Source organism: Prionailurus bengalensis, chromosome F2, assembly GCF_016509475.1.
Source record: "Prionailurus bengalensis isolate Pbe53 chromosome F2, Fcat_Pben_1.1_paternal_pri, whole genome shotgun sequence".
NCBI lineage: Eukaryota > Metazoa > Chordata > Mammalia > Carnivora > Felidae > Prionailurus > Prionailurus bengalensis.
In genome coordinates, this window is record NC_057353.1 from 17,274,190 (window position 1) to 17,288,420 (window position 14,231).

General features: G+C 37.2%; 1 protein-coding gene across 4 annotated transcripts in view; it reads left to right on the forward strand.

Moving 5' to 3' along the window:
• Positions 1 to 2,769, forward strand: part of LOC122496028 (serine/threonine-protein kinase Sgk3) — a 142,572-nt gene extending 139,803 nt beyond the window's left edge. For all 4 annotated transcript variants that reach the window (XM_043602215.1, XM_043602214.1, XM_043602216.1 and 1 more), the window contains one exon: positions 103 to 2,769. In XM_043602215.1, coding sequence (XP_043458150.1) covers positions 103 to 273 — 171 coding nt within the window. In that variant the 3' untranslated portion in view covers positions 274 to 2,769. The remainder of the gene's footprint in view (positions 1 to 102) is intronic.
• Positions 2,770 to 14,231: the final 11,462 nt, after the last annotated feature.

Sequence of the window (14,231 nt, forward strand, 5' to 3'; positions counted from 1 at the left end):
TGCCCCTTCGCCATTCACACTGTCTCTCTTTCTCTCTCTCTCTCTCAAAAATATTTTTTAAAAAAAGCTAAGAGGAATAATAATATGCTTTTGATGTTTTAGGCGGGACCAGATGATATCAGGAACTTTGATGCAGCATTTACAGAAGAAACAGTTCCGTATTCTGTGTGTGTGTCTTCTGACTATTCTATAGTGAATGCCAGTGTACTGGAGGCAGATGATGCATTTGTCGGTTTCTCTTATGCACCTCCTTCAGAAGATTTATTTTTGTGAACAGTTTGCCATCCAGAAACCATTGAGGCGAATACAAGCCTACAGATGAGACTGAAACTCCTGTTTGTGTGAATATATTCAAATCTGTTTAACTAGTGCCTCATTTTTACATGTAATGTTAAATATGAAAAATGTATTTTCTGCTGTATGCAAGAAAATAGGGCATTTCAAAGAGCTAAGTTTTGGATTAAAATTTGTATTATTGTTTATTAGCTTATTTTTAAACAAATTTTAAAAGCTATTGTTCTCAGCATTAACCTATTTTTAAAGAAAACTTTTTGCTAATGACTGTTTTTCCCCCTCAGTTTACACTAACATCTACCCAAGACAGACTATTTTGCAACAGCCTATTTCAGTTCAGTTAACATAAATTAATGCCTTTGTAACTCTCTACTTTGACCTTTGTTCTCAGATCAGAACTATGCAATTGGTATGTGGTTAAGAAGAAATCACATCTTTCCATGAGAAGTCGTTGGTTGACATAACCAGTTCTTCGTAGGATTAAAATGTAAAAGCATAGTTAACACATGGGCTGTGAGTTAACACTTGGAGTAAGTGTTCATTCTGCAGATCAAATTAAGAAATAACAAGGAGATCCTTTACTTTTGAAATACCAATTCAAATTTGCGAATTTTTTTTTTCTGTAAGAAAAGTAAAAGCTTAATAGTTAGAAGGTTTAAATATTCCCAAAGATCTGAAGGGTAATAAAATACTACTGGATTTTTTTTTAGGTGGTGCCAAAAATGAATGTCTCTGTGTCATGTATTTATATTACAAATACATTCTATTTATGTTCTTTCTGGTCTTTTGATGTTATTGTTAAGTAGGCCTAAATCTCAGTATTTGCTTTTGCAGACAGCTGTGTAAAACTGTTTTTCTAATTGGTTAATAAGTGAAAAATATTGAGCTTTCTGGAGTTTTTACCTAATTGGGAATTAAAAAACAGAATAGCAAATTCTAGGTCAGTGTAAATATATATTTCGCTACAATGTAACAAGTTAAAAATAATTCCAACAGATGCAATGACAGTATCTTACTTGTCTTACGAAAAGTACAGGAAACTGACCTTAAAATCATACTAAAAACCAACTAACTGTGGACTTGTCACTATGAAGAGAATACAGAAAAACTAAAAAGAGTGCTTGTCTTGGAATTCTGCTTCTTAGAGTAGAGATTCTTCAAGTCATGTAGGAAACATTGTGAAAGTTTCGAGACCAACTTTAAAAGCTTAAGGAACAAGCATTCTTTCCATGTATTTCCTCTTGAGAAAAAAATCACAGAAGCATTTCACACCAATACCCTTTGGCTTAAAAATGTTCATCAAAATGGGGTGGGGGAGTGTGCTTTTGTTAGATTAATAATATTTGCATCCAATACACTGAATCTTACTTTAGAGGTAAGACTTTAATAGGGACACTGTAAATATTTGGTTTATTTGGCACTACTGTAAGTTCTGCTTTTACACAAAGCTCTTTGCTTATTATAAAGCAAAATAAAAACTGTAATCTCCTGTATGATTTATTTTTTACTCAGCCACTCCTTAATTAAACTGCCAAAAATTAAAGTGCAATATTGTATATTTTTAAGAACAAATTTCAAATATTATGCTGATGTTTATTGGATACAAGAAATACAACTCTTACAGTAAAATAAAACTAGCAAAAAGATTAATAATCCTCTAATTCCTGTCATTATTTTAAATTAAATTGGTGATGGTTTATAAAAGTCATTACAAAAATGATTTGTATATGTGAGGAATAAAAGTATAAAACTTAAATATTTGGGCACACATAAAAATTAGATTATATGGATTATCATAGGCTGACATATTTAATATTCAGGGAACAAAACCTCTTCCAAGTTTCAAGTTTATTTTTTCTTTCATAGCATGCTAAGTCTTTTAGAAAAGAAGTGTGTGCCCTTTGAATAGTTGAACCATTTCATGGCTATTACCAAAATAAACTCAGAGGTCTAAATGAAGACTGCCTAACATTCTTCATGTTATCCATACCTCTTATTTTATTGCATATGGTACAGTGTAGAGCTTCCCAGCCATTGTTACATTATAGCACACACTGAAAATTACAAATTTTTGGCATACCTGAGGAGAGGTGCTAAATGATGCAGGTACTGGCAAGCAGGTTCTCTGTTCAAGATTTTTAAATTCCAAAATAATTTCTGAACTTAAGATATTTACAGAGAGAGCCAACAAACACTGTTTGGATTTAATTTTAGCAATGGTGAACATTTAAAAGGTGGTTTAAATATTTGAAAGATTTATTGTAAAATTTTATCACTATAAAAACCATTACCAGTGTCTTTTAGCATACTTGTTAACTAGTAATTATCCATAGGCATAATATTACAAAACTTTACATATTTTATGAGTCATTCTTTTGTACATCATACACTATGTGAAAAATAGGAGTGAGAATTACAGGAACGTTTTTGGTGATGTTTGAATGACTTTTTTTCAATAAAGTGTTTTGAAATTAATAACTTAATTCCTCATTTATGTAGTTTGGAAATTAGGTCTGTTTTAAAAATGGGATTTCCTGCCACTTACCTTTAAAGTCAGTGTTTACAATTCTGTGGATTTTTATAGATTATTCCATATCCCAAGGTCATTGTTCATTTATGTAGAACCCTAGAAATATGTAGACGAGTTTTAGGTGGCTTGAGTACGTTGAAATAATATGCCAACTTCTGTGTATAAATGAAATTGACTTGGGACAGGAAGTTGTGTTACATGGCTTTGTTCAGATGCCCAAAAGGATTCACTGCTGTAAAATGGTTGGGCTTCTTCTCTGCCATTTTTGTTCTCCTTTACTCACCTACAATTAAGAGAAATTGCTCTTGGGGCACCTGAGTGGCTCAGTTGATGGAGCATCCGACTCATGATTTCAGCTCAGGTCATGATCCCCAGGGTCGTGGGATCGAGCCCCAATTGGGCTCCACACTGGGTGTGTGTAGCCTACTTAAGATTCTCTCTCTCTCTCAAAATAAAAAGAATTAATTTTGTTGTTGTTGTTTAAAGAAATTGCCTTCTAACTTCCCTGAAATCATTCCAATTGGGAATTTTTGTATCTTTAGCATTTTTGGTGTCTTGGGAATATTGCATAATCATTCATTTGTAATCCTTTAAACATAGTCCTTAATAGTTAAAAGGACCACTATGCAAAAATATTTAATTTTGCTATTCCCTTACATCATGCCCATTTTTATAGAGGTAATTGAGAAAGAAATACAGCTGTCTCAAAATGTACCTTTTAAATAATTTACCCAAAGTCAAGAGAGTATAGTTTAAAAGCATATTACACAAAGCCTATGAGAAGTATAAATTCAGAGTGATATTTATAGCAGTGAAGTAGCTAATCAAAGGATCCTACAAACAAAAGGTTAATTTTACATATACTGAAAATGATGAATCATATGAATCTTAGTAACGTAAAACAAAAATTGCATCACTTTACATAACCTTCTTACTGGAAGAACCAGACACATTTGGTGATATTACAAATCTTGTGCTCAAATGTAACATGGAAGTTTTTACTATAAATTCTCTTTTGCAGTAATATATCTCACAGATTTATCATTTTCTTCTAACATTTTTCAGCATTTTCATGTTATTAGGAAGCAGAGATTTGCACTTCAAGTTTAGGTAAGTTTCTGTGGGAAATTCCACAATGAGTTGTCAATATTTAAGTGTTACTGTGTTAACTTACGGAATCCAGTAGGCGGTAAAACAGACTTACCCAAATAGTCTAATTTGATCTCAGTGTGTTAGACGTTTTCAGTTCTTTCCAGATAGTAGTTAATATAGCCTTGCTTTGTTGAATTTTTCTCTTATATGTCAATGATAGTAATAATAGAAAAATTACAACCTACTTTGCTAATGATACAGTGATGTTGAACATTAACACTTACCTTAGATAGCCCTAGCTATATGCCTCAGTTGGATGTCAAAAGCAAAGTTTTGTGTTTGTCAAAACTCATACGACTTGAATACTTAAGAGTTGTGTATTTTGCTTCATATAAATTATACCTCAGTGAAAAATATTCAAAATAAAAACATATATGATAAAAAGTAAAATGTAAGTAATCTATAATGCTACCATCTTAAGTATTTGAGCCATTGTGCCACATTACATGTGAAAGAATTCAGGAATTTGCAGCCAAAGAAAAACTAAAGGCAAAGAGGTGAAAATAGCACAACCTGAGGCATGTAAGCATATAAGAATGCACAACAGGGACTTCCAGTTTCCCCTGTAAAGTGCTTAGAAGCTGCCAAGTAAAAAACTGAACAGACTGAATCATCGACTCTTCTTGGATACAGAAGAAGAGAGAGGACACAGGGCAAACTGCTACCCCTAACACTGGGGAGATGGGTGAATATAGAGAGTTGGAACTTACTGGAGCAGAGACTCAAACACTGCGGGAGCCAGTGCAGGAGTAAGAAAACCTGAACTAGATTTAACAAATTGCTGGAGGCTAAGTGTAGACCACTGAGAGTTCAAAAGTCCAGGGGGACCCAGTCTTAGGGATCCCTACAGTTTTGTGAAATTGACCACCTAGCTTCTCACAATAAATATTGGGGAAAAATTCTCTTGTGCTTCCAGCAGGAGGAGAAAAGGGACAATTTTCTGTCTTTTTTAAAGAATGCAAGCAAAGGAGGGCAAAGTGAGGGGGACAGAGGATCTGAAGCAGGCTCTGTGCTGACAGCAGTGAGCCTAATGTGAGGCTTGAACTCACAAACTGTGAGATGAAAACCTGAGCTGAAGTTGGACGCCCAACCGACTGAGCAACCCAGGTGCCCCAGGGACAATTTTCAAATATGCCAGGATATTCTGGTCTTCTAACTTTAGGAAAAACTAGTTAGTCACCTGCAGGGGTTTTCTCAGAGTCTAACAGAGACTAATGTACAAGAAGGAAAGTACCAAACTTATAGTCAGTTCAACTCTTATGTGTAGGAGAAGGGACCCAAGTTCAGTCCACTCCACCCACCCTGTCCCACCTAATGAGGGAGAAAAAATCTAAGAAAGACACTTGTTAAGTTTGTCCAGAGGCATGGGTTTACTAAAATAAGGACCTATCAAAAGGAGTATAGAACACTTCCCCTTCCACTATACCACATTGCCACATTTTAAAAGACGTATTTGTAGCACTTCCTTTTACCCACTACATCATATCTGGCTACCAAGAAAAATTACAAGGCATACTAAAAGGCAAAAAGCAAAACAAAACAAAAAAACCCCACAAATTACAATTTGAACAGATACAGCATCAGAAACAGACATGGCAGGATGTTGGAATTATCAGACCATGAGTTTTAAAAAATTATGTTTAATATGTTTAGGGCCCAAATGGATAAAGCAAGAACAGATGGGTTATGTAAGCAAAGAGAAGGAAATCATAAGACTAAAGAGAAATGCTGGAGATTTAAACAACAAAAACTAACAAATGAGAAATACCTTTCATGAGCTTATTAGTATACTGGACATGGCTGAGGAAAGAATCTCTGAGCTTGAGGTTATTTCAGTAAAAATCTCCAAAGCTGAAAAGCAAAGAACAAAGACTGAAGAAAACAGAACCATATCTAGGGACAGTGGGACAACTACAAAAGGTTTGTAATGTACATGTATAGAAATACCAGAGGGTCAAGAAAGAGAAAGAAAGAAAAAATATTTGAAGTTATGACAGAATTTTCCCAAATTAATATCAGACACTATCCCATGATTGAAGAAGCTCAGGATTACCAAGTAAGATAAATACCAAAAAATTATACTGAGGCTTGTCATTTTCAAACTTCAGAAAATCAAAGATAATGAAAACAACCTGAAAGAAACTGGAGGAAAAACATTATAGAGGAACAAAGATAAGAATTACACCTGACTTGCACCTAGGTGGCTCAGTTAAGTGTCCAACTCTTGATTTCAGCTCAGGTCATGATCTCACAATTTGTAGGATCAAGCCCAAAGTCAGTCTGTGCGTTGACAGTGCAGAGCCTGCTTGTGATTCTCTCTCCCTCTCTCTCTGACCTTCACCCCTCCCCCTCTCGCAAAATAAATAAACATTTAAGGGAAAAAAAGAATTACACCTGATTTGTCGTCAGAAATCCTGCAAGCAAGAAGAATGGAGTGAAAGTGCTGAGAGAGGGGCACCTGCCAGGCTCAGTCAGTGGAGCATGCAACTTTTGATCTGTGGGCTGTGAGTTTGAGCCCCACATTGGGTGTAGATATTGCTTAAAAGTAAAATCTTTTGGGGGCACCTGGGTGTGTCAGTCGTTTAAGTGTCCAACTCTTGATTTCAGCTCAGGTCATGATCTCACAGTTCATGGGATCAAGCTTCGCATTGGACTCTGTGCTAGCAGCATGAAACCTGCTTCAGATCCTCTGTCTCCCTCTCTCTCTCTCTCTCTCTCTGCCCCTCCCCTGCTCATTCTCTGTCAAAAATAAACAAACTTTTAAAAATAAAAAATTTTTTAAAAGATGGGGGTGCCTGGGTGGCTCAGTCAGTTGAGCATCCAACTTCAGCTCAGGTCATGATCTCGTGGTTCATGAGTTTGAGCCCCACACTGGGCTCACTGCTGTCAGAGCCTGCTTTGGATTCTCTGTCTCCCCTTCTTTCTTGGCCCCTCCCCCGCTTGCTCTCTCTCTCTCTCTCTCTTTCAAAAATAAACATTTTTAGGAGGAGCCAAGATGGTGGAACAGCATGGAAGTTTTTGTGTGTCTCGCGTCCATGAATTACAGCCAGACCAACACTAAACCATCCTGCACACCTAGAAAACTGATCTGAGGATTAACACAACAATCTGCACAACCTGAAGCACAGAATTCAGCAGGTATGCAGTGTGGAGAGGTGAACTTGGGGAGAGAGAACCTGTGGAGGGCAGGGAGCCGCTTTTGCCTGAGGGGAGAGGATGGAGATGGGGGTGGGGGTAGAATATGGGAAAAGCACCCCTCCCGAAAAGCAGCTGGAGAGAAAGTAGAAAATTGAAAATAGCCACAGGGACTGAAAAAGGGAGAAACAAAAAGGGAGAGGGTTTAAATTCCATTAAGACTGTAAATGGGGAGCACAGAGAGTCTGCAACTCCAGAGCTCGATACCTGATGGTGGTCTGGTGGGAAGGGTGAATCCCCAGGAGTAGAGTGGGGACAGTGAGGTTCTCAGGCCACATGGGGAGAAGCAGTTCCACTGCTGGGAAGACATTTGGTAGAGGCTGTGAGGCCACCTGGGCCCAGCAGACCCCAGAGAAAAGCCACATTTGCTGGTGTTTGAACAAGGTCGTTGGGGGTGAAGGCTGGTGCCAGATGTGTGTTGTGATTCTCCATAATCCCTGAGGCACTGCTGCTACACTGTCTCGTGAACTTTTTCTAGGGCAGGCTGGTACCTGGCCACAGTTTCTGGGCATCGGCAGCAGCACGGTCCCACAAGCATTCCTGGGTGTGAATGACACACAGCCATTGCTCTGTGAGACCCTCCGCAGAGGACTGGAGTGGATCAAAGTCACAGTCCTCAGGAGTGGGGGGGGGGAGGGGGGGGCTGGGAAGGCAGCCACATCTGAGACAAAACTCAGGAGGGAGGTGCTGCCTGGGGCTTGGTCACTGACAGTGTGGAAGCAGGGAGTGGACAGAAGCCAAAAATGAAGGACAGGTGCGTGATTGTTGATGGAAAGAACAGAGTTCTGAAACTAGAGACTGGGTAGCTGGGTGATACCATTTTCACTGCTCCTGCTCATGCACATATGCACCTACAATTGCCACAACAATCCACCCCAGGAGGCTAGCAGAGCCATCTAGTGGAGAACAGAGCCATTACACTAAGCCCCACCCAACTGGGCCAACCTTGCTCTTCAAGAACACAAGTCTCACCACCTGTTTAGTTTATGGGCTATAAAGTACTTCATAGTTTGACTCCTAGGGGAAAATGAAGTAATTTCAGTCGTATTTCAGTCTGTTAGCTGGTCCAACTATTCAATTTTCTTTTTTTTTTTTATTTTTATTAAAAATATTTTTAATTTTTTTCTACTATATTTTTTCTACTATATATTTTTCTACTATATTTTGTGTAAATTTTTTCAAATTCTATTTTACTTCCATCATTTAATTTTAGTCTACTTCAGTGTACTCATTTTTTCAAGTTTTCAAACGATTTCCTTTTTTTCTTCTTTTTCCCCTTTTTTCCTCTAATCTATCAAGCCACTTTCAACACCCAGACCAAAACACACCTAGGAACTAGCACCATTTATTTTATTTATTTTGTGTGCGTGTGTTTTTTATTTTTTAATTTTAATATTTTTTAACTTTTAATATTTTTAAATTGTAATTTTTTCTACCTCATTAATTCCTTTTCTCCCTTCAAAATGATGAAATGAAGAAATTCACCCCAAAAGAAAGAGCAGGAAGAAACGACAACCAGGTACTTAGCCAACACAGATACAAGCAAGATGTCTGAACCAGAATTTAGAATCATGATAATAAGAATATTAGCTGGAGTCAAAATTAGATTAGACTCCTTTCTGTGGAGATAAAAGAAGTAAAAGCTAGTCAGGATAAAATAAAAAGTGCTATAACTGAGCTGCAATCTTGAATGGATGCTGTGGCAGCAAGGATGGATGAGGCAGAACAGAGAAACAGTGATATAGAAGACAAACTTATGGAAAATAATGAAGTGGAAAAAAAGAGGGAGATTAAGGCAAAAGAGCACGATTTAAGAATTAGAGAAATCAGTGACTCATTAAAAAGGAACAACCTCATAATCATAAGGGTCCCAGAAGAGGAAGAGAGAGAAATAGGGGTAGAAAGGATATGTAAGCAAATCATAGTGGAAAACTTTCCTAACCTGGGGAAAGACACAGACATCAAAATCCAGGAAGCACAGAGGATCCTCATTAGATTCAACAAAAACCGACCATCAACAAAGTGTATCATAGTCAAATTCACAAAATACTCAGGCAAGGAGAGAATCATGAAAGCAGCAAGGGAAAAAAAAAGTCCTTAACCTACAAGGGAAGAGAGATCAGGTTTGCAGCAGACCTATCCACAGAAACTTGGCAGGCCAGAAAGGAGTGGAAGGATATATTCAATGTGCTGAATCAGAAAAATATGCAGCCAAGAATTCTTTATCCAGCAAGGCTGTCATTCAAAATAGAAGGAAAGATACAAAGTTTCCCAGACAAAAATTAAAGGAGTTTGTGACCACTAAACCAGCCCTGCAAGAAATTTTAAGGGGGGCTCTCTGAGAGGTGAAAAGATGAAAAAATAAATAAATAAATACCAAAAGTAACAAAGACTAAAAAGGACCAGAGAACACCACCAGAAACTCCAACTCTACAAGCAACATACTTGCAATAAATTCATATCTTTCAATACTCACTCTAAACATCAATGGACTCAACGCTCCAATCAAAAGACATAGGGTAACAGAATGGATAAGAAAACAAGATCCATCTATGTGCTCTTTACAAGAGACCCACTTTAGACCTAAAGACACCTTCAGATTGAAAGTAAGGGGATGGAGAACCATCTATCATACTAATGGTCAACAAAAGAAAACCGGAGTAGCCATACTTATATCAGACAATCTAGACTTTAAAATAAAGACTGTATCAAGAGATGCAGAAGGGCATTATATCATAATCAAGGGGTTTATCCACCAAGAAGACCTAACAATTGTAAACATTTATGTGCCAAAAGTGGAAGTACGCAAATATATAAATCAATTAATCACAAATATAAAGAAATTCATCGGTAGTAATACCATAATAGTAGGAGACTTCAACACACCACTCACAGCAATGGACAGATCATCTAATCCAAAAATCAACAAGGAAACAATGGCTTTGAATGACACACTGGACCAGGTGGACTTAACAGATATATTCAGAACATTTCATCCTAAAGCAGCAGAATATACATTCTTCTCCAGTGAACATGGAACGTTCTCCAGAATAGACCACATACTGGGACACAAATCAGCCATCAGCAAGTACAAAATGATCGAGATCATACCGTGCATATTTTCAGACCACAACACTATGAAACTAGAAATCAACCACAAGAAAAAATTTGGAAAGGTAACAAATACTTGGAGACTAAAGAACATCCTACTAAAGAATAAATGGGCTAACCAAGAAGTTAAAGAGGAAATTAAAAAGTATACGGAAGCCAATGAAAATGATAACACCACAACGCAAAACCTCTGGGACGCAGCAAAGGTAGTCATAAGAGGAAAGTATTAGCAATCCAGGCCTTCCTAAAGAAAGAAGAAAGATCTCAGATATACATCCTAACCTTATACCTTAAAGAGCAGGAAAAAGCAGCAAATAAAACCCCAAACTAGCAGAAGACAGGAAATAATAAAGATGAGAGCAGAAATTAATGCTATCGAAACAGATCAATGAAACCAGAAGCTGGTTCTTTGAAATAATTAACAAAATTGATAAAACACTAGCCAGTTGATGAAAAAAAAAAAAGGAAAGGACCCAAATACATAAAATCAAGAGTGAAAGAGGAGAGATCACAACCAACAGAAGAAATAAAAACAATAATAAGACAATATTATGAACAATTATATGCCAATAAAATGGGCAATCTGGGGGCGCCTGGGTGGCGCAGTCAGTTAAGCGTCCGACTTCAGCCAGGTCACGATCTCGCGGTCCGGGAGTTCGAGCCCCGCGTCAGGCTCTGGGCTGATGGCTCAGAGCCTGGAGCCTGTTTCCGATTCTGTGTCTCCCTGTCTCTCTGCCCCTCCCCCGTTCATGCTCTCTCTCTGTCCCAAAAATAAATAAACGTTGAAAAAAAAATTAAAAAATAAAAAATAAATAAAAAGAAAAAAAAAAAAAGAAAAAAAAATGGGCAATCTGGAAGAAATGGACAAATTCCTAGAGACATATACACTACCAAAACCAAAACAGGCAGAAATAGATTTGAATGGACCCATAACCAGTAAAGAAATCGAATTAGTAACCAAAAATCTGCCAAAAAACAAGAGTCCAGGGCCAGATGGCTTTCCAGGGGAATTCTACCAAATATTTAAGGAAGAGTTAACACCTATTCTCTTGAAGCTGTTCTAAAAAAGAGAAATGGAAGGAAAAGTTCCAGACTCTTTCTATGAAGCCAGCATTACCTTGATTCAAAAACCAGACAGAGACCCCACTAAAAAGGAGAATTATAGACCAATTTCCCTGATGAACATATATGCAAAAATCCTCAACAAGATATTAGCCAATCGGATCCAACAATACATTATAAAAATTATTCACCACGACCAAGTGGGATTTATACCTGGGATGCAGGGCTGGTTCAATATCTGCAAAACAATTAATGTGATTCATCACATCAATAAAAGAAAGGACAAGAACCATATAATCCTCTCAATAAATGCAGAGAAAGCATTTGACAAAATACAGCATCCTTTCTTGATAAAAACCCTCAAGAAAGTAGGGATAGAAGGAGCATACCTTGAGATAATAAAAGCCATGTATGAACGACCCAACGCCAATATCATCCTCAATGGGGAAAAACTGAGAGCTCTCCCCCTAAGGTCAAGAACAAGACAGGGATGTCCACTCTTGCCACTGCTACTCAACAGTATTGGAAGTCTTAGCCCCTGCAATCAGACAACACAAAGAAATAAAAGGCATCCAAATCGGCCAGGAGGAGGTCAAACTTTCACTCTTCACAGATGACATAATATTCTATATGGAAAACCCAAAAGATTCCACCAAAAAACTGCTAGAACTGATTCATGAATTCAGCAAAGTTGCAGGATATAAAGTCAATGCACAGAAATCTGTTACATTCTTATTCACCAACAATGAAGCAACAGAAAGAGAAATCAAGGAATCAATCTCATTTACAATTCCACATAAAATACCTAGGAATAAATCTAACCAAAGAGGTGAAAAATCTAGACACTGAAAACTATAGAAAGCTTATGAAAGAAATAGAAGAAGACACAAAAAAATGGAAAAAGATTCCATGCTCCTGGATAGGAAGAACAAATATTGTTAAAATGTCGATACTACCCAAGGCAATGTACATATTCAATGCAATCCCTATCAAAATAACAGCAGCCTTCTTCACAGAGCTAGAACAAATAATCCTAAAATTTGTATGGAATCAGAAAAGACCCCGAATAGCCAAAGCAATCTTGAAGAAGAAAACCAAAGCAGGAGGCATCACAATCCTGGACTTCAAGCTGTATTACAAAGCTGTAATCATTAAGACAGTATGGTATTGGCACAAGAACAGACACTCAGATCAACGGAACAGAGTAGAGAACTCAGAAATGGACCCACAAACGTGTGGCCAACTAATCTTTGACAAAGCAGGAAAGAATGGCCAATGGAATAAAGACAGTCTCTTCAGCAAGTGGTGCTGGGAAAAGTGGACAGCGATATGCAGAAAAATGAACCTGGACCACTTTCTTACACCATACACACAAAAAAACCCTCAAAATGGATGAAAGACATAAATGTAAGATAAGACAGGAAGCCATCAAAATCCTTGAGGAGAAAGCAGGCAAAAACCTTTTTGATCTTGGCCACAGCAACTTCTTACTCAACACGTCTCCAGAGGCAAGGGAAACAAGAGAAAAAATAAACTATTGGGACCTCATCAAAGTAAAAATCTTCTGCACAGCAAAGAAAACAATCAGCAAAACTAAAAGGCAACCGACAGAATGGGAGAAGATATTTGCAAGCGACATATCAGATAAAAGGTTAGTATCCAAAATCTATAAAGAACTTCTCAAACTCAACACCCAAAAAACAAATAATCCAGTGAAGAAATGGACAAAAGACATAGACACTTCTCCAAAGAAGACATCCAGATGGCCAGCTGACACATGAAAAAATGCTCAACATCACTCACATACAAATCAAACCACAATGAGATACCACCTGACACCTGTCAGAATGGCTAACATTAACAACTCAGGCAACAACAGAAGTAGGCGAGGATGTGGAGAAAGAGGATCTCTTTTGTATTGCTGATAGGAATGCAAACTGGTGCAGCCCCTCTGGAAAACAGTATGGAGGTTCCTCAAGAAATTAAAACTAGAACTACCCTATGACCCAGCAATTGCAGTACTAGGTATTTAGTCAAGGGATACAGATGTGCTGTTTCAAAGGGACATTTGCACCCCAATGTTTATAGCAGTGCTATCAACAATAGCCAAAGTATGGAAAGAGCTCAAATGTCCATTGATGGATGAATGGATAAAGAAGATGTGGTATATATATATACAAAGGAGTATTACTCGGCAATCAAAAAGAATGAAATCTTGCCATTTGCAACTACATGGAGGGAACTGGAGGGTATTATGCTAAGTGAAATTAGTCAGAGAAAGACAAAAATCATGTGACTTCACCCATGTGAGGACTTTAAGAGACAAAACAGATGAACATAAGGGAAGGGAAACAAAAATAATATAAAAACAGGAAGGGGAATAAAACATAAGAGACTCTTAAATATGTAGAACAAACAGAGGGTTGCTGGAGGGGTTGTGGGAAGGGGGATGGGCTAAATGGATAAGGGGCATTAAGGAATCTTCTCCTGAAATCATTGTTGAACTATATGCTACCTAATTTGGATGTAAATTTAAAAAGATATACTTATAAAATTAAAAAAAAAAACACAGAAGAGACAGAGAATAAACATCTGGGTTTTGATTGAAAAAAAAACATTTAAAAAAATTTTTTAAAAGTTAAAAAAAGTGCTGAGAAAAAAAAAGAAACAACCCTACCAGCCTAGAATTCTGTACCCTATCAAATTATCCTTCAAAAGTGAAGTAGAAATGAAGACTTTCTTAGACAAAAATTGAGGTAATTTTTTTTCCCATAGACCTGCTTTGCAAGTAAAGTTGAAAGAAGTTCTTTAGAGCAAAAGAGAGTAACATAGGTTAGAAATTCAGATTTACATAAAGAAAGAAATAGCATTGGGGCACCTGGGTGAC